This window comes from Onychomys torridus, chromosome 5 (genome assembly GCF_903995425.1).
Source record: "Onychomys torridus chromosome 5, mOncTor1.1, whole genome shotgun sequence".
NCBI lineage: Eukaryota > Metazoa > Chordata > Mammalia > Rodentia > Cricetidae > Onychomys > Onychomys torridus.
Genome location: NC_050447.1, coordinates 42130147 through 42149716, shown reverse-complemented (window position 1 = coordinate 42149716; position 19570 = coordinate 42130147). Strand labels below are relative to the sequence as shown.

The window sequence follows — 19570 nt, the reverse complement described above, 5'->3', positions numbered from 1 at the left end:
TGTGTGTGTGTGTGTGTGTGTGTGTGTGTGTGTGTGTGTAGGTTAGAGGACCTTAGCTGTCATTCCTTAGGCACTGCCAACATTTATGGTTTTTTAAACAGGGACTCTTATTGAATTGGAGCTTGCCAAATAGGGTATGTACGCTGCCTGGACAATAAGCCTCAGAGATGCCAGGCTCTGTGTCCCAATGCTGGGATTACAAATATACACAACCACACCTGAGTCATTTTACATGGGTGATGGGGATTGAACTTAGATCCTTATGCTTGCAAGACAGACACAATATAGATAACTTCAATATAGGTGGAGTTATCTTCCTAGTCACAAGTGGGTAGGCTTGAATGGTTAGCCAGAAGTTTGTCATGAGAAACAATGGATTAAAAATATATTTAAAAATGATATGAACATTGCACAGCCATATATTCAACATATATTTATTAAGTGCCTACTATGTGCCAGGTACCCCTAAAATAACTAAAAATATTGGCATCGTGGATAAAATTATACTGCCCTGCCAAAGCATTTTTCCAGTCTTAAAACACTTTTAGTGTTCTAGATGGAAAAAAAAAAAAAGGCACCTGGAAACCAGGCAAGGCCTTTACCTCTGCATTGCAGGAAAATATTCACACCTGTCAGATTCCACTTGCTGACATTGTCATTCTGTGCAGAAGCTCACGCAAAAACCTCGTGGATGTTCTTTTGGGTTTTAATGACCTCACAACTTGCTTGAAGGATATTTACGAAGAAAGGTCTTTTCACAAGATGGTATCAGGTCATTGAGATCAAACTCAATTTCAAAGGAGGGACTTTCTTCCAAAATAATCAAGGCAGCCAGCACAGCCAGTTTTGAAGTCATTCCCTTGATTAGGTACTTCAGACCAGTTTCAGGGTCTGTGTACTCAAAGCAGTGTATAACAAGATGGTAGTCAGCGTGTGTAAAGTGGTTCTGGTAGTAGACTTGGGGATGCAGGAAATAGTCCAAAGGCACAAGGAACACATCCTTAACTTCATCTGCGTTAGGCTGGGCCTGGAAATCATGGTCTAGAAAACCCACTACTGGGGTTACCAGTGCATCATTCTGAAAGCAGAAATCCAGATCCACACATTAGTGCAGCCACATATGGTTTCAAAGATTAAACCCATGCCACTTCTAGGAGAGGAAAGACCAAGGCTATGATATATGGTATTAGGTAGGCCACGGGGCAGGGGTACTCCTGACACAAATCCATGCCCCCCACGTAACAGAGATGCTCCACCTGTGCTGGCATCTGGACTGATGTCACACACCTTTTCCTCTTGGTGAGGACAGAGGTTATGATGTCTTATCAACAAAAAAGTAACATATTACTTGTGGCGTACTTATATTCAGGGGGAAACACACAAAAAATTGTAAGCGATATAATTGCTTATAAACTATATTTTCATAACATACATATTTGTTTTGTGAAGGAATAGTTTTATTTATGAGCACAGATGCTTGCAAAATGACTCCGAGTTTCTGCTGAATGGACCATCTTCACTTCTACTGGAAAGCCTGCAAGAGAGGCTGGGACTGAACCCAGATGTGGTCTCCAGTTTGAAGTTCCTGGATCATGGAAAAGATACTGGGGAAAAGATACAAGTACACTGTAAGGAGGGAGTCTAGAGAAGATTAAACAGGTTCGTGGGGACCTCCCATGGTGGGAGGTAGCCAAAGAGGGTTTCAGAATGGAAATAGATCAGACTATTAAATGCATCCTTGGTGAGTAACAACCTTCGGCTAGAGAGGAGACAAGGGGGAAACAGATCTTAAATAGCCTTAGGGCAATAAATCTGGGTTCATAGGTCACCGAGAGCCTCATCCATGCTGGGTCCTGGGTAGGAGCACACTCTTGGAAGTCATGGGTTTCCTAGAGCAGATGGTGAGCAGAGGATTGAGGTGTAAGCAGTTTCTTCAGAAAGTGCTACCAGGAGAAACTGGTGAGGGGCTAAGGAGTGAGGGCAACAGCTTGGTGAAGAAAGCGGGCAGGGTGTTGTGGGGGCTACTCCGGCTAGAGACAAGGAGCTAAGTTTCAGGCTCAGGTCCAGATGCTGGTGGAGGATGGCTTTTCAGGAAGTCATCCTAACACTTCTGACCCTTTGTGCAGGATGTCCAGCTGGTCATCTGCAGTCACCCAACAGTGAGTCCTTGGCAGAGAGCTGCTGGCCAGCAGAAACACATAGTGGGAAGGAAGGATGGATGAAGAGGTCTCAAGAGAACCCCAACAGGCTATGTCAGATGAGGTGCCTTGCTACAGTTCTCAAAGCAAGGGGGGCGGCTAACCAGGGGCTCGAGCCTCCAAAACTATGAGCTGAACTAAACGGTCCTTCATGTTCTAACTTCATTTGTACTGCTGCGATAAAACACTTAGCAAAACTTACACTGGGGGAGAGAAGGTTATTTGACTCGTCATTCTAGCTCAGGGTCCATCACTGAAGGAAGTCAAGGCAGGAACTCAAAGGAGGGCCTGCTTACTGGTCCACATAGTATTACTCCAGAGCAAGGAACTCACTTCACAGCCCAGGCAGTGAAGCAGGAACCATGGATGATGATGTTTGCTGGCTCTCAGGCTGGCTTATGCTTAGGGAGCTTTCTTGTACAGCCCGGGACCACCTGCCTAGGGGATGGCTCTGCTCACAGTGGACTGAGCACTCCTGCATCCATTAACTACTAAGACACGGTCCCTACCACAAAAACCACACACACACACACACACACACACACACACACACACACACACACACACGCACACACACACGCCAATCTGATCTAGATAATTCAGTTGAGATTCTTTACTCAGGTGATTCTAGGCTGTGGCAATTTGACATTTAAAATTAACCATCAGACCCTATCAGGTGATTAGCTCAGGTATTTGTCAGAGTAACAGAAAGGTAACATCTGTGAACTCCATTACTGCATCCACCCACATGCAATTCAGGGGCTCCCAGGGATTGTGGAAATGAAGTGACTCTGGTTTGAGAAACTTCTAACTGCTTTATGTCAACAAGTTAATAGAGTTTTAAACTCAGCTCCTTAAAATGAGTTGGGGGATTTGCAGAAATCAATTGAAAATCATCGCCATTAGAAAATGCGACTAAAGAGGAAACAGCTGCCACATATCCCTCCTTCTAATGCTCTCTTCTCTTTGTGTCTGTCTGTATCTGTGTGTCTCTATAGCTCTGTCTCTGGTCTTTCTTCATGTGTCTCTTCTGTCTTTCTCAGTCACCACACACACACACACACACACACACACACACACACACACACACGAACATGCACAAGCACACGCACGCACGCACGAATTTATGGAGTGGCCACCAGCTTATTCCATACTGAATCTTTCTCCAATGTGTCCTTTCCACTTTTCAAATAGGCTCAGTGAAGAAGGTCGGGCTCAGCATCACTGATTTTTGCAGTCCAGTAGCAAACTGTAACTGAAGGACAATCTAATGTCCCAGTTTTCCAACTGTGAGGCACTGGTGGCAGTTATGGTTTAATATAATTCTTTCTTGAAAGCCCAAGGCATAGAATATTAAACTATTTATACCTAGTTCTGTGGTTATGTGGGAAGGACATCGAACCTTGTAGTCTTCCTCACCAAAACTGTAACACCAGCTTAATCATGAGAAAAATATCGGTGAAACTCAATTTCAAGGACACGGAACAAAACGCATGAATGGTAAACCTTGAGACTGCCACAGTCACAATGAGTGTAGCAGGAGAAACTGTCACAGGGACTAAGAGGTCTGACAACTGCATTCAATCTGGTAGGTGGGGTGGGGTCAAGGGCAGAAGGGAAGGCAATAGGAAAAGCAGTGAAGAAAGTGTGGGTTTAGTTTACAATCGTGCCCTAACATTGTTTCTTCATTGTGACCAATGCATCATAGCTGTGTCAGGCATCAACCATGGAAGATATGGGGTGTGGGGACATGAGAACAGATGACTACTTTCTGTGGTCATTCTGGACATGAATGTAAAGGGTTATAGTACTGATAAAATAATGCTGGTATACAAGTTAAAATCAAAAAGTGACTCGTAAAGTCTATTTCCATACTGGCTTTGTTATAGTACAGCCAATGAGACCTAGTTATCCCAGCTCCAGGTTTTCCTATGCTGTTGGATTTATGGAATAAGGAACTCCCGACTCATACAGAAATGCAGTGGCAAACACTGGCAGTTTTCAGGCATCTCGTCAAATGATCTTGTTCTCCCAAATTGTGACCCTAGTCAAACCATGAGGAGCCCAGGGCATGGAGAGCTAGTGCAGCAGTGGAGAGCACATGCTGCTCCTGCAGTGGACCAGAGTTCCAGTTCTCAGCATCCATATCAAGTGGCTCCCAACCGCCTATAACTCCAGCTCCCAATCACTTATAAACTCCAGCTCGAGTGGATTTGACACCCTCTTTTTGGCCTCTGGACGATCCTGCAGGCACATTCACTGCCACCTACATACACATAAATAAAAATAAAATATTTTTATAAAGTCCTTAACCATGAGGTACCTGAAATGAAGGGTGTCCAGTATGGCTTAAAACTGCCAGGGTCATGGTAACATGAAATGTGAGAAATAATCACAGACTAAAGGCCCACAGTGACTAATCAAATGCACTATGGTACATAAGACAAGGCTGAGGATGAAAAGCCCCCTAGTTCTTTGACAAGAGGGATCTATGTCCTAAGGTATGCCCCAAAATGAGTAACATTAGAGTAGACAGAAAACACTGGGCCCCTCCAAAGGGATACCATTAGTATGTTGCACAATAGCATATTATTTTTCAATTGGCTTCTCAACATAAATGTATGCTGGAGAAAAATACACATAAACTGAACATTAGTGGAGCAATTCTGAGAGCACTCAGTGTTCCATGGCACCCAGTTTGAAAATCATTGAGGTAGCGTTCCTCTCATTTTTTTTGGATGGGGTGGGAGGGGCTTACCCAGAGCCACAGAGCTCATGAAGGGCAAAGTCTACCCAAGGACCCAGGTATCCTGTCTCTGTGCATCGTGTCCTTGGGAATTATGTTGGAACAAATGTGGAACCCCCTAGGAGCTCAAGGAGGGACCGTGACTGTCCTTACATTAAGCAGATATGGCACCAGGTGAGAGACCACCTCTACTTGGTTGGGATGCAGCCCCACCTCCTCCTGGGCTTCACGGAGAGCAGTGGCTGTGTCGTCCATGTCCACCGGGTCCCTCTTTCCTCCAGGGAAGCAGACTTCTCCTGGTGCCCTTCGCAGCTGGGGGATTGAAAGAACAGAGTTACAAAGTGAGATTTCAATTTGAGAAGCATTTAGTCATTTAACAAATATTAACTCAACATCTACAGTGTACAAGGTATGTTTTTCCTTGAATCCTAAAAACAAAACAACAGCCAACAAGCAAACAAACAACAACAAAACCAAACCAGGGCCCATGAGATGAGCTCAACAGGTAAGGGCACAACCAGAGTTTGAATCTCGAACTCACATGGTGAAAGAAGAAAAATGATGCTTGCAAGTTACCCTCTGATCCTCACATGAATGCCATGGTACATGTGCATGCTTGCACAAGTATGCAAGAGCATGCACACACACACACACACACACACACACACACACACACACACACCACAAATATATCTTACACTAATAATTTTATTACAAAGGTTGGGAAATGTCTGTTTAGAAAATTCTCTGTATTGTTCCCTATCTGAAATAGATATTTTACATAGTTTTTTCCCTCGTTCATAAACCTATGATATTTTCAGTCAATATTAATATTAAACTAAATTTTGCTACATATTCACCTAATATACATGCTACTTTTTTGTATTTCACCACATATCCTTTAGATATGATTTTTAACATATTACATTTATTACATATAGAACATGAAAATATCCCTTATGGAAATAATTTAACTTTATTAATAATGTGTGTACTTGAAGAAAAATAAAACTGCATAGAAAACATACCAAAGGATATAGGCTTATCTTGTCTGGCAAACTCACATGTTCATAAAAATATTACTAATTTCAATTCATTGATATGTTTTAGATGTTTTTATTTATACAAAATATGTCTATGTCTATATTGTATGGAGAACATAGTTCTCCTATACTCCCTGCCCCCCTTTCTTTTCCCTCCCATTAGTTTCCAGAGCCTCCCTAATCTGTAGCATGAATCTTAGAAGTTCTTATTAATAAAAACAAATCTGGAGCTAGGTATTAGGGTGAATGCTGCAAGATCAGAGAAGCAGAACAAGCCACAGCCACCTCACCTCACCAATTCCTCAGCTGATCCTATTTCCACAGACTGGAAGCTTCTGAGCCCTCATCCAGAATGGATCTCAGCTGAACTGTTGTTCAAATGCCTAAAAGCTTAACCAGCTAGTTCCTGGTTTTCACGCCTTATATACCTTTCTGCTTTCTGCCATCACTTCCTGGGATTAAAGGAGTGTGTGCCACCATTTTCTGGCCTCTATATCTAGTGGCTGTTCTGTTCTCTGGCCCCAGATAAGTTTATTAAGGTGCATACAATATATTGGAGAACACAATATCACCACACTTATCGGCTTTCCTTTTCCTTTTATATCATATACACACACATGATTTTATGTGTCTATGTAAGAACTACAAATGAAAGAACACATCATGTGATTATGTCCAGTTGCACTTATTTTCTTACAAATGGTATGATTTTGCTTTTCTTTCATTTATTTCAATTTTCCTTATATATATTTCATTATATATACACATATATGATTTACTTATTGTGACTAGTGCTTCAGTAAACACTGATGTGCAAGTATCTCTGTGATTTGTTCGTTTGCAATACTTTGGTTAAATACTTAGGAGTGGAATGGCTGGGTTGTATGGAACATCTTTAAAAAATTTTTAAACCTCCATACTGACGTTCATAGAGACTGGACTAGTTTATATTCTCACCAGCCATGTATAAAGGTTCCTCCACCCCCCCAAACAGTTAGAAGGAAATGTCAAGAAAACTTTAAAAAAATAAGGTGATGATTGAGAAAAACATCTAGTGTTGACTACTGTCCTCCACATGCATGCAAACACACACACACACACACACACACACACACACACACACACTTTAATAACTGAGAACTTCCCTCACTTCTGATTTTTCTCTACATGCTTCTAAAAGACAACATAAACACACAAACAGACAGACCCTAATGAGGATTTGTAAAAGCTAAAAGAAAGGATACTATAAAGATGGTATTACCAATAGATGATTTTGCTAAGTCCTTTAAGGGTGCTGACCACATCCAGGGCATGCATTTCACTGGCATTTTTCTGTAGCTGTTATATGTTGTGGGGAAAAATTGGGACAGGATCTCATACAGCCCAGTCTGGCCTCAAATTTGCTATGCAGTCAAGGATGACTTTGAGCCTTTGACCTCCCTGCTTCCTGTTCCCCAGTGCAGTGTTTAGGATTTGCACTACCATCCCCTGTTTTAGGCAGTGCTGGGGATCGGACCCAGGACCTGGCACATGCTAGGTAAGCACTCTACCAACCCTACAAGCTATTATATCTTAAAGCATTTTTAATGAAGTGAAATTAATATAAGATTAACCAATTTAAAACAAACAATTCAGGAACATTTCATAAATTCATAATGATGTAGAACCATATCTAATATCTATTTTCAGAATGTTTTCCCCACTCCAAGAGGAAACCACACTCATTAAGCTCCCCCACCTCCACGCCGCACTCAGCTGCATTCTCTTGCTTTCTGTCCAAATGGATTTCCAGTTTGATTATTTCATGTAAATGAAACCATTTGACATGGGACCTTCTCTGTCTCTCAGCATCTTGTTTGTGAGGTTTTGCCATGTTGTCACAGGTCTGAATATGGCTGAACAGTAATTCCTTTGTTTTCACAAATGATCTCTATTAACAGGTACACAAACCACATTAGGTTACTATTATTCTATTTTCACAGAAAGGGTAAGACACCTACAGGTTAAGTTACCTGACAAAGTTCACATAGCGAGCTATACATTGGAGTTTAATTCCAGAGGCCTTGTTCTTAATCAGCACACCGTCTATTTATTAAGAGTCTCTAGGGCCACAGAGATGACTCAGCTGGACAATCTGAATTTGATTCCTAGAATCCACACACAAAACTGTGTATGGTGGCATGCATCTGTGACCTCAGAATTCTTACAACTGTATGGAAGGCCGAGGCAGGAGAACAGTCCAGAATCTGGAAGGTTCCTCTGTCAGTCAGCAATCATTCTGCAGAATTTGAGACAACCTGACAGAAGCTCCAAAAGCAAGATTTTGGATCCTGGAGCTGGGAATTGAGATAAGGCCAAGAGAGACCTGTCTCAACAACAAGGTAGGAGAGAAGAGACTCAAAAGTTGTCCTCGAGCTACCTTACACAAGGCCATGGTGCACACATGCCCACACGCACACTCCCATGTAGGTTTAAAGAAATCAAAAAGAGTTTGCTAAAACATAGAAGGGTCGAGGAGCCATCACCACTGGTGCCATGCGTTTCAACATCTCTGTTTATTTTTGCTCACTCACATGAAGAACAGGGTCCCCTCTTTCCCTCTTTCTCCACCCACATCTCTGACTCCAGTCCTTTCTGATTTTAGGACAATGTGTCCTCATGCCAGTAATTTCCTCCTTGTTCATCTCTGAAAGATGCAGCCCTCACCATTTTCTTTTCTGTAGCACCCAACTTCTCAGGCAGCCAAGCCCAGTTTTTCTCACACCCTCACCTACCCATGTCTACTGTCCTCCCCACTCATCTGCTGTGAAAGCCTGACTCAGCAAGACTCGTAGGCCAGCCTCTTGCCAACTGTGTACAAAGATCAGTGTGCACCTGTTACACCTCAGGGCGGTCATGAGCTGAGGCTGTAGCACATGGAGCTCTGTTTAGCTCCCAGGCAGGGGGATATAATGAGAACCCCAAAAAGTCAGTTCTTGATGTTCAGAGTTCAACCAAGAAGTCCTGTTGGCATTCTGAGTCCTTGGGTTGACAGATCTGTTTAAAGAAAGCTAGGAGCCTGCTCTGGACAAAATACCTGTTACCTTGTATGTTGAAATTCTCAGTCACAAGGTAATTCAAGCCACTTGACAGTGAGGCTCAAGGGAAATTATAATGGAGCAAGGCCCTTATCAATGAGGCTGGATTCTACCAACTGCTCTGCTCACCCTGGGAGCACACAGGGGAAAATCATCATCTATGAGTTAGAAAGAGGAGGCCAGGGCCAAGCACTTGATCTGCAGATGCCTGGATAGTGAACTTGGCTGCCTCTACAGCCATGAGAAATGCTTGTTGTTCATAAGCCATCCAGGATAAGGCATTCTGTAACAGCACACTGAGAGGACTAAGGCTGTTATGAACTTCATTTAACTGCTACAGCTGAAGACTCCGTTTTAGCAAGCTTTTTATTTTTTATTCATTCGTTTATTTTATTTTGTGGTGCTGAGGGTTGAGCCAGGACTTCATGCATACCAGGGTAGTGTTCTGTGCCAGACTCCCAGCCCTAGGTAAGTCTGTGGAAAACATAAAACATTAGCAGTTCTTCCCTGCTATAAATGAGGAGTTCCACAGGAGCTGCTTCGCAGTTATGGCCTCACACATCTTCTCATCAGTGACAGATGGGAGAGGTGGGAAAGGAGGGGCTGGACTACTTTCTGTCTACCACAGCCTGTCTTATAAAGACTTAAAAATACACCTTCTGTTCCACTACCTCTAAAATGTGATTTATTGTTCGCACATTCAACTCTATGGTAGCTGGTGACAGGGGCACCCACAAGGACTCATTGGACTTGATAGAAATGTGGACTTGATTTAAAATATGTTTTGAAAGCCCTTCAAAGAGACCCCAGAGCATGCCAATTCATTCAAGTAGCCTTCCATCTTGACCCCAATTAATAGGGGAAAAAGACCTTTTGGATTCCTGAGAACTCTATTCCCAGCAAATGCTCTACTGTTTTGAAGCAAGCAGGTGCATTTAAAAACAACAACAACAAAACCAACTTTTCATAGACTACTGAAACCAGAAAGGGTTCTACCTAGGCATGGGATCATTTCCCTTTGTAAATAGTGAAAGCTGTGTACATGATTATATGGGTGTACATATATGTGCACATGTCTACATGTGCATGTGAAGGTCATAGGTCAACTTTTGGTACCACTCCTTAGGTGCTGTCTACACTGGGTTCTTTTGTTTGGTTTGTATTTATTTTATTTTTGAGATTATAATAGAATTATATCATTTCTTCCCTCCCCTTCCTCTCTCAGAACACCCTCATATATATCCCTCCTTACTCTCTTTCAAATTCATGGCCTTTTTTGTGTCAACTGTTATTACATTCATATATGTTATCCTAGCCTACTTGGTGAGCCCCCAGGCCAATAAGAGACCGTCTCAAAACCAGTGTAGCTTCTGACATTACTGGGAGACACTCGTAAACTCTCACCAATGTGACAGCCTAAACATGAGCTGAGTAAGGACAACATCACCAGACATGCCAGAGAGGAGAGAAGGCCTCAACTCTACCTAAAGGACTGCAGACAACTATGGAATGCTGAGAATGAATACCAAGAATAGGGGGAAGAGTCTTCCCCAGAGAAGAGCGCATCAAGTGGTGCTCCAACACCAAATGGTCAGCCCTCAAAACATGTATGAGTAACACAATATGGATTGAGTAGCTTGTATTCAGGAATATATATGTACATGTACACACACACACACACACACACATACACACACACACACACACACATAACAGGAATCTTAAAAGTTCTTATTTATGAAACTCAAACCCAAGGCCAGTTATGGGGTGATTGCTGGAAGATCAGAGACACAGAACAAGCCACAGCTATCTCACCTTGCTAGTTCCTCAGGTGATCCTTTTTCCTTAGGCTGGAAGCTTCCGAGTCCTCCTCCACATGAATCTCAGCTGAACTGTGTTGCTCCAAAGACTGAACACTTAACCAACCAGATGCTTAACTAACTACATGCTTTATTCCAATTGCTCTAGTTTCTGGTCCTCACGCCTTATATACCTTTCTCTTTCTGCTGTCACTGGCTGGGATTAAAGGCTGGGTTTCTGGGATTAAAGGTGTGGGTCACCATGCTTAGCTTTTTCTAAAGTGGCCTTGAATTCAGAGATCTGGCTAGCTCTGCCTCCCAAATGCTGATTAAAGGTGTGTACCACCACCACCCAACTTCTGCTATAGCTTGCTCTGACCCATTTTCTAGCCACCGTTTCTGGCTCTGTTCTAGTGGCTGTCTGTTCTCTGACCCCAGATAAATTTATTAGGGTACACAATATTGTTGGGAACACAATACCATCACACACACACACACACACACACACACACACACACACACACACACGTAAAGAGATTCTCACTTTCCCAGTGAAGTTGATTACCTCAGGTTACCAGACTACCATGGAGAAACATACTTCCACCTATATATAAGGAGTACACACATCAACTGATGTGCCCCTCCCCCTCACTTCTCTCATACTTCCAGTGTCTCACATCCCTTCCTCATGATGCAAGACCCTTTTCCTCCTTTCATACCTGTAACTCTAGTTCTGAGCCAGGGTGGAGGCAAGAGGATTGTTGCCTAGTCTAAAAACACAAACTCTGGGTTCAGTGAGAGGTCTGTTTCAAGGCAACAAGGCAGACAGTGATAGAGGAGGTCACTTAATGTCTTCCTCTGGCCTCCATAATCATACACACACACACACACACACACACACACACCACTAAAAAATGAATACTAAAACTTAAGTGAGCACTTGAGAGGCATAGACAGGCCGATTGTCATGAGTTCAAGGCCAGCCTAGGATAGAGAACAAACATGCACCTCAAAATCACCAAACAAAACCCCATTTCACCCTGCAGCTTCCATTACCCCTCCAACACCATGATTTCAAAAGTTCATCTGAGAATGGTAGCCTTGAAATGAGGACAAAGTGACAGATGTGTACTTAAAATGCCCCAGATGTCACAAGAGCCTCTTGTCACCTACCTTGTCTGATCGGACAGTGAACAGCAAGTACAACTTTTCTCCTTTGACCAGCAGTGGCAAAAGGACAGAGTATTTATTAGGAGACAAATGGGAATATCTGGTCCCGACATCAAACCTTCTCAAGCGAGCCTTGGCATCATCTATCAGATTGTTCCTAAGATGAAGACAGGGCAAGATCTCTAGTAAGAGCAGAGCTGTGGCAGAAAGCTCCTAGCCCTGCTGATCTATGTATGTGTGGTGGGATGGGTGCTTGGGGTGAGGGTGGGGGGAGTGTATCTTGGATTTCATTTCTGAGTCTCATTATAGTTTTCCAATAACCTAGCAGAAACCACAGTACTTAAACTTCATATTGTTGGCAAGAATGAATGAGGCAAAAACACCAAGTCCACAGTTGCATACACGAGTATGCTGAGGAAGGCAAATTAAATTTAAAATTCAAGTGTAAGCCAGGTTATACATGTATGTAATATATGCATTTGAGAAGCAAGGGCAAGAGGACCAGGAGTTCAAGGTTGTCCTCGGGGACACAGTGAATTCAGGGCCCACCTGTGATACATGACACCTCAAAAACCCAAACTAAATCAAGTATGTACAGTAAGACATTCCCCCAATAATGTAAACAGTTGAACTTTGACATCTGTATGTACGCTGAGCTTCATTGTAATCCCAGCTGTTTGGGAGCTGAGGCAGGAGAATCACAAGTTCAAGGCATCCTTGGGATACAGTATGAGTTCAAGGCCGACCTTAAACTCTAGACCCTGTTTCAAAATAAGAACTAAAAAGAGGGCTTGGGATGTAGCTCAGCAGTAGAGCATTTGCTTAGCATGGGAGGCCCTGGTTCTGTCCCTAGTGCTCTGGGGGAAGAAACACTATAGTTACATATAGGTAGGACAGGTGTGTCCAAAAGTCTTTATAAGGCTTGCCTGGCCCTTCTGCCATGTTCTCAAACCCAGGTGTCCTTTAAAAGTAATTCCCAAACTCAAACATCCACAGAATCTGGAAGAAGGGTGCTCTCAATAGACGGTAGGATGTACCCCACACTGTGAGGTGAGACCTAAGGAGCACTTGACTCAACTTCCAAGTGATGATGTTGCCTCAGCAGCAGCTCAGGAGACTGTGCTTTGAGTACCGTTACCAAAGGTTATGCAAAAATGTAGACTCATCACCACAGATGACAGTGTTCTCCTGCAGCTCTTTCTGGGTCCCTCAGACATATTATGCTGCTGGCCTGCACAGGGCATGGGATAGTGGCCTCATTCATGTCATCTTAGAACCTGGGGATGTGACTTTACTCAGAAGTGGGATCTTTGCAGATGTAAGTAGTTAAGGCTCGTGAGATAAGATCACCCCGATTTTACGGGAACTCCCAATCCAATGACAGGTGTCTCTGAAGGAAGAGAAGAGGCCGCAGAGAGATACACACGGAGATGGGTTGGGGACCATAGGGCTGCTGCTACAAGCCAAGGATGACCAAAAGCCCCCAAATGCTAGAAGAGGCAAATTAGTGCCCCCAGACACTTCTGATTGTGTTCCTGCTGAGGCCTTGATTGTGGACTGGCCTTTAAACCCAAGAGGAGAATAAACGGCTGTTATTTAAGCCATACTGTTCCTAGGACTTTGTCACGGTGGTCATAGAAAGTGGACATCGGTTTTCACTATTCTGTAGTGTAACTGTGCAAAAGCAGATGTGTAGGTCAGCCAGAACTCATTTCATCTCAAAAATGGATGGAGCCAGGCTCACACCTGTAATCTTCGAGCTTGGGAAGTTGAGGCAGGAGGATTGCCAAAATTCTGAGCCCAGCCTGGGCTACAAATGGGAAAAAAATTGTCATCATCTCCTGGAGCCTCAGAGTCCTCATTTGTAACTTGTTTGAGAATAGTCATGAAGACTAAGTGGCCAGTAAGCACACTTAGCTGTGACTGCTAGCGACTAACACACCCTTAACAAGCCATGGGTTGGAGACATTTGCTCATTTTCACCACCTCCCCCGCCCTTTCCATGTGGCAAGGTGCTGGCTGCAAACCAATCAAATGTCCTGGAAAGGGTCACTGAAATTGGGCACACAGTGCACAGGTCTCTGTTAAGAAAAGACAACTAGCCAAGCGGGGAGAACTCTGCCTAAGGAGGCTTTTAAGGAGCCCCTAGAGCTGCCCAGAGGCAGCAGGAGAAACAAAAGCCAGAAACTAGAGACTATCACCATTAAAATAGGAGCAACAGCTCTGATCAGGACTCGCCAATCGGTGTGTCTCAGGACAGCCCTGTAGATAACAGGATCATGTGAGCCCAGACTGGGAGCAGTGCCTTGAGCAAGAACCACGATCATGAGTGTAAGTAGCCACCCAGGAACTTGAACCCCGTCCGCCTAATGCAGGGCTGTCTGGCTATCCCTGGGTTCTGAGGTTCTGCTGTGGGGACATGGGTTACTGAAGAGGGACACAGGTTGGCAAAAGGGAAGCGCAGTGACCTTGGGGGATGAGGACAGCCTGCATGTGTGTGAATCTTGTTAGGGGAAACCTCCACTCTGTCCCCAGGAGCCGAAGGAGCAAAGTCTCAGCTGGCCATCCAGGAGGCGAGCCCCGAGGAGGAGCCTGAACTGCAGGGTGGATAGGCAGGGCGTCCCACTCAGGCCTGTGCTAAGATCCGAGCCCGGCTAGGTCGGGCTCTAGTGTCTGGAGCCGGAGGGCTTTACCTGACAGGCTCTCGGAGTCCACAAGGTCGCGGCATCGGCCCCGTAGTATTTTTGCTACCAGCTGTTGGGAACTTCAGGAAGCAAAGCGTCCTCACGCGCATGCGCATAGCAGACTGAGGCCTGGGTAGTGAGGGACAGGGACGACGCAAGGAGGAGAGGCTGAAGGCGGGAAGCTCAGAAGAGCCGTACTGTGTCAGACCCGGGAGGGGCGGGGCCCACAGGTGGGGCGTGTCCGGGGCGGACAGGGTTTAAAAAGCTGAATACACCAAAACTGTTTCCTTCTAGCAGCTTGCGTTTCTTTAAAACCATGGAGCCTATGAGAAAATTTGCTACGAGCCTTTGTAAAAAATATTTGATTTAAAACATATTACACTTTATTAGTGTGTGGTGTGTGTGTGTAGATCAAAGGACAACTTTCAGGACTCAGTTCTCTCCTTTCACCCTGTGAGTTCTGGGGATCGAACTCAGGCTTGGCAGCAAGTACTTTCATCTGATGAACCATTTTCCAAGCCCAGTGACAAATATCTTTTTTTTTTTTTTAACTTTTATTGAGTCTTTGTGGATTTCACATCATACATTCCCATCTCACTTATCTCCCTGACTCCTCGAATCTGCCCTCTGCCTTTACAACAACAAAAAAATTTTTTAAGTGAAGAATCAAGCAAGGCATGGTGGAGCCTGCTGTAACAGCACTCTGAGTGGCTGAGGCAGGTGGATTGTCATGAGCTCAAGATCAGTCAGGCCAAGGGGGCAGAAGAAAGAAAAAGGAAGATTCTGCACTGGTGAGGCTAGGGGAGAGCTGAATCTCCTTCCTATTTGAGGGGAGAGTGGTCTGATGTCTGGCTGTGAGCACCTGGGATTTCTGGACACAGATTCCACACAGAAATGACCAGTAGGGTAGAGGAGAGGGTCATGAATCAAATAGCCACATGGGAAAGCCAGAGACTTGTAGTCTTTGGAAAATGAGGAAGGAGAAAGATAGCTGGGTGCAAAGTTGGGGGCTCGGACAACCAGGCTGAGCTCCTCACTCCTGGGCAAAGCAGGGTTTCTCACATGTGGGTTCCCACCAGCAGTATCAGTGTCTCCAGTGTCCTGCTGCCAGGTAGACTCTGCCCAGGGCACACATCTGCTGAGTCTGAGGAGGGTGATCAAAGTTAAGTAAATGCCGATGTTGCTGACTACACCTGCTTTTAGGGATGAACTGCCTAGAGGTGAGGGAATGCAGGAGAAGTTCAGGAAGAAAGGGGAGTGTGCCATCACCTCAGATGGAGCTGGATAAGAGAGTGTGCCAGGAAGAATGGTGGGAACTGAGACTCAAAGGTGGGGCAGGGTGGGCCACTCCAAAGACTGCCACAGTGTCTGACACATATACTTAATAATGTGCTTTAAAATTTATTATATATTCTTCCATGATTTCATAAGTGAATACAATATATTTAGATCATATCTACCTCCCATACCCTTCCTCTTATTCTCCCTAGACCCTCACATATCCTCCTCCCCCAATTCATGTTTTCTACTTCTTTGTCCTTTTTCTTAAAATCCAAAGATTTAATGTAAAATTAAGCAATATACAAAAATGAATCAAAACTGAATTGCATTCATCTCTGTATCAGTGTAGCAAAAATTAAAGTTATGTGTATTATTTTTAATGTAAGAATAATTTCATAAAAACAAGGGTACCTTAGTACTCATGAGAGTCACATTAGGGCTAAGGGAAGAGTAGGACCATAGTTCCCAAGATTTTAAAAGATTTATTTTTATTTATGTATATAAGAGTAACTGCTTGTGTGCCACATGCCTGCAGGTATCTGTGAAAGCCAAAAATGGAATCAGAGTCCTCATAGAGCTAGAATTACAGGCAGACAAGCTGCCTGATATGGCTTCTGGGAACTGAACTCCAGTCTTCTGGAAGAACAGTATGTGCTCTTAAATGCTCAGTCAGCTCTCCAACTCCCATTCCCAAGACTTTTCAAAAACACCAAACCAGCACCTGGTGGTTAATCTGGGCAGTACCAGGAAAATCTGGGAAAAGTCTCAACTAAGAACACCATAACCTCCTCATAAGACTGATGGTGCCACTCCACATACATCAGTGCCAATTCTCAGAGCAGGATGCTTGGGAGATGGCTTATTGGTTGAAACTCTTGATAGTGAAGACCACAGTTTGGATCCCCAGAACCCACATAGATGCCAGGTAGGCACAGTGTTCCACCTATAATTCCAGCCTGGGAGGGTGGAGACAAAGTGTTACCAGACCACTAGCAAGACTAACCATATCAATGAGCTCCATAGGTTTGGTTGAGAGTCCTTTGCTTGATGAATATGTAGAAGATGGTCGAGGATGATTCTCAGCATCAACCTCAGGGGCACCAAAGACACACATTCAAACACACACACACACACACACACACACACACACACACACACACACACGCGCGCTCACACATAGAAAAATCATCAGAGCTACAATAAATAGAATTATTTCTACAATGGTCTTGCCACCCTCTCTTTGCTGATTAGAAAATAAAAATATCAAGCTTGAGTCTTAGGGTTCTGGTTTGAGGCTATATCATTCTGACCTCTGAGCCCATGTATTTCACCATGCCTCAGAGAAACAAATGGCCTGTGAATTAAGTGTGCTTGACCATGAGAGAGAAATAAATGACTCCTCATGTAATATTCATGGGATAGCTGCTTGTGAGAAGCATGCGGCCATGACTGAGACATGGAACCCTGACCTTCAAGGCCTCTCAGTCTAGAGGAATGACAATAAACACAACCCACCTCTCTAGTAATTCACAATGTGTTGACTGTGAGTGGGAAGGGGCACTGGTTTGGAGGGTTGAATTGAAGGCTGAGAATTACTGTCTGGGAATTCTCTTTTCTTCAGATTTCCATCGACTGACTCTTTGCCCAAAGATGAGAAAATTGAGACTAAGAGGCTCCAGGTGCCCTCACATTGTCACACAAGAAGTAAATGGAAGAGCCGGGTGTTAGTCCTGGCCAACTGGACTAAGGCGTCCAAGGTGGTAAAGACGACACTGTAGGCAGAGGGGACAGCAGACACGCCAGCTTGGGGATGGAGTTTTATTTAGAGAGCCTAGTTGTTCAGTATGGCTGGGATAAAAAATTTTTTTAAAAAGAGCATGTTGCAGTTGTAGAGCTTGGAAGTGCATGGAAAGACATCGGCCATCAAGAAGGTCAAGATGGCCATTGACCTTCTTCACCAAGGAAGAGGAATTAGGAATCTGGGTTTTAGGAAGACCTGTGGCTCAAAGTAGGAGATCAGGTGGTATCAGGGAGATGCTGGAAACAATCAGGAAAGTAAAGGTTGTCCTCTGGCCTCATACACAAATGCACACGCACCCACACATGCATATGTACTTGAAATACACACTCACAGGCACTACACACAGGGAATATTCAGCTTTTTTGATGGTTTTGGTAAGGGTGTAAGCTGTAGCACAGGGTGGCTGTAGCATCACACTATGAAATGTATCATGATGGGGTGTGTGTGTGTGTGTGTGTGTGTGTGTGTGTGTTTGCGCGCGCGCACACACACAGCAAGCATTCATGTTGGTAGCAGAACCTCAAAGTCAAGGCACTCATGTAGGTAACAGAACCTCAAAATCAACTGGTAGCATCTTTTAGAAGCAATGACTTCTCTCTGTAGCTCTGCACATATTTATTTACTGGTAGTAACATAATTCTAAAAAATGTGTGGGAGGGAGAGAAACATTGCTGCGAAAAGGTTGGGTTGGCTCCGAAAGCCACCCTCCACAGGTGCAGGCCTCTCAAAGAAGCATACCCCAGGAGACAAGGGCAGCTTCACCAGCAGCAGACCACCCCTCTGGGAGATGCTGAGCTAAAGAAAACGTTAACAAGCCCTCAGGAGCAAAGGCCACCTGAAGAAGAGACCCGCAACTCACAATTAGCCTAATGCCACTAAAAGCTCTAGCAAGGCTAAGGGGCTTAAGAACTCAGGGGAGTGCGGCACAGCAAGGAAGCAACTAATTCCCCTGGCTGTGGGCCGTGGGGTGGGAACCCTGGTGGACTGCAGACACTGTAAGATAAAGCACTGGGAAAGTGATGGTCAGAGAATGTGAGTCTCCTCCATTCCTTCCTGGATTCAGCGGTGTGTCAATCACTAACAGCCAAGGTCCTGGAGGCAGGCTGAGGAGAGGGCTTCCACGACCAATACACACTTAAATGCCACACAGATTTCTGATGGGTGTGAGGCTTGTCCTCCCTCCTACTCCCACCAACTCACCCTAAGCCACTGAGTGCTCCCCTGGAAGGAGAGAGAGTTGAGAGGATCCTGAAGGACAGGGTTATAAACAGGAATTTCTCTACAAATGGATCGGGAGCCCTTGATGTCAAAATGACATGGTGGTGATAGGTACTGTCTGGACTAATCCTGTTATGGGACACTTTTCTTGGGTGGATGTGACATAGGTGTCTGTTCACCTCACATGGGAAACTGACAGCCAAAGTGATGACACCCCCAAACTCCCACTTGATAAAGCAATGTGTTTATTGGAGTCTCAAACTGAAGCAAGGATGACCCAAAGGCAACTCCATGACCAAATGCTCTCCCCAGCATGGGTGATGGTTCATGAAAACTGGAACCTTGGGGGTTCTCTGCACTGTTTGCAGGCAGCCAGACAAAAGAATGAGTGTGTTCCAGGGAGCTCAGCTGGCCTGAGTCTCCTCAGCAGCCCTTAGTGCTTAAAGAGCCTTAGAGAGAGGAAGCCTCATGTGTGTTTCAGTTTCAGGGACTTCCTGAGTTTTACTAGTGGTTTTTTTTCCCCTAAGTTATGTTGCTTCCCTGTAACACTTCC

The 19570-nt window shown here is 44.4% G+C and overlaps 1 protein-coding gene across 1 annotated transcript; it reads right to left on the bottom strand.

The window, feature by feature from the left end:
- Window positions 1–447: 447 nt before the first annotated feature.
- On the bottom strand, window positions 448–14849 carry Nudt7 (nudix hydrolase 7). Its single transcript, XM_036188215.1, has 4 exons — window positions 14727–14849; window positions 12037–12190; window positions 5098–5256; window positions 448–1078 (listed from the first exon to the last, which is right to left on the bottom strand). Exons 1-4 carry the CDS (start codon window positions 14831–14833, stop codon window positions 716–718), a joined length of 783 nt encoding a protein of 260 aa, XP_036044108.1. The 5' UTR covers window positions 14834–14849; the 3' UTR covers window positions 448–715.
- Window positions 14850–19570: the final 4721 nt, after the last annotated feature.

Excerpts from the sequence above, each read along its gene's own strand:
- Nudt7 (XM_036188215.1), bottom strand. The coding sequence starts at position 14,833 with ATGCGCATGCGCGTGAGGACGCTTTGCTTCCTGAAGTTCCCAACAGCT. Across the intron at positions 5,257-12,036 it reads TCACTGTCCGATCAGACAAG|CTGCGAAGGGCACCAGGAGA; the intron begins GTAGGTGACAAG and ends TCAATCCCCCAG. Across the intron at positions 1,079-5,097 it reads TGGTGCCATATCTGCTTAAT|AATGATGCACTGGTAACCCC; the intron begins GTAAGGACAGTC and ends TTCTGCTTTCAG.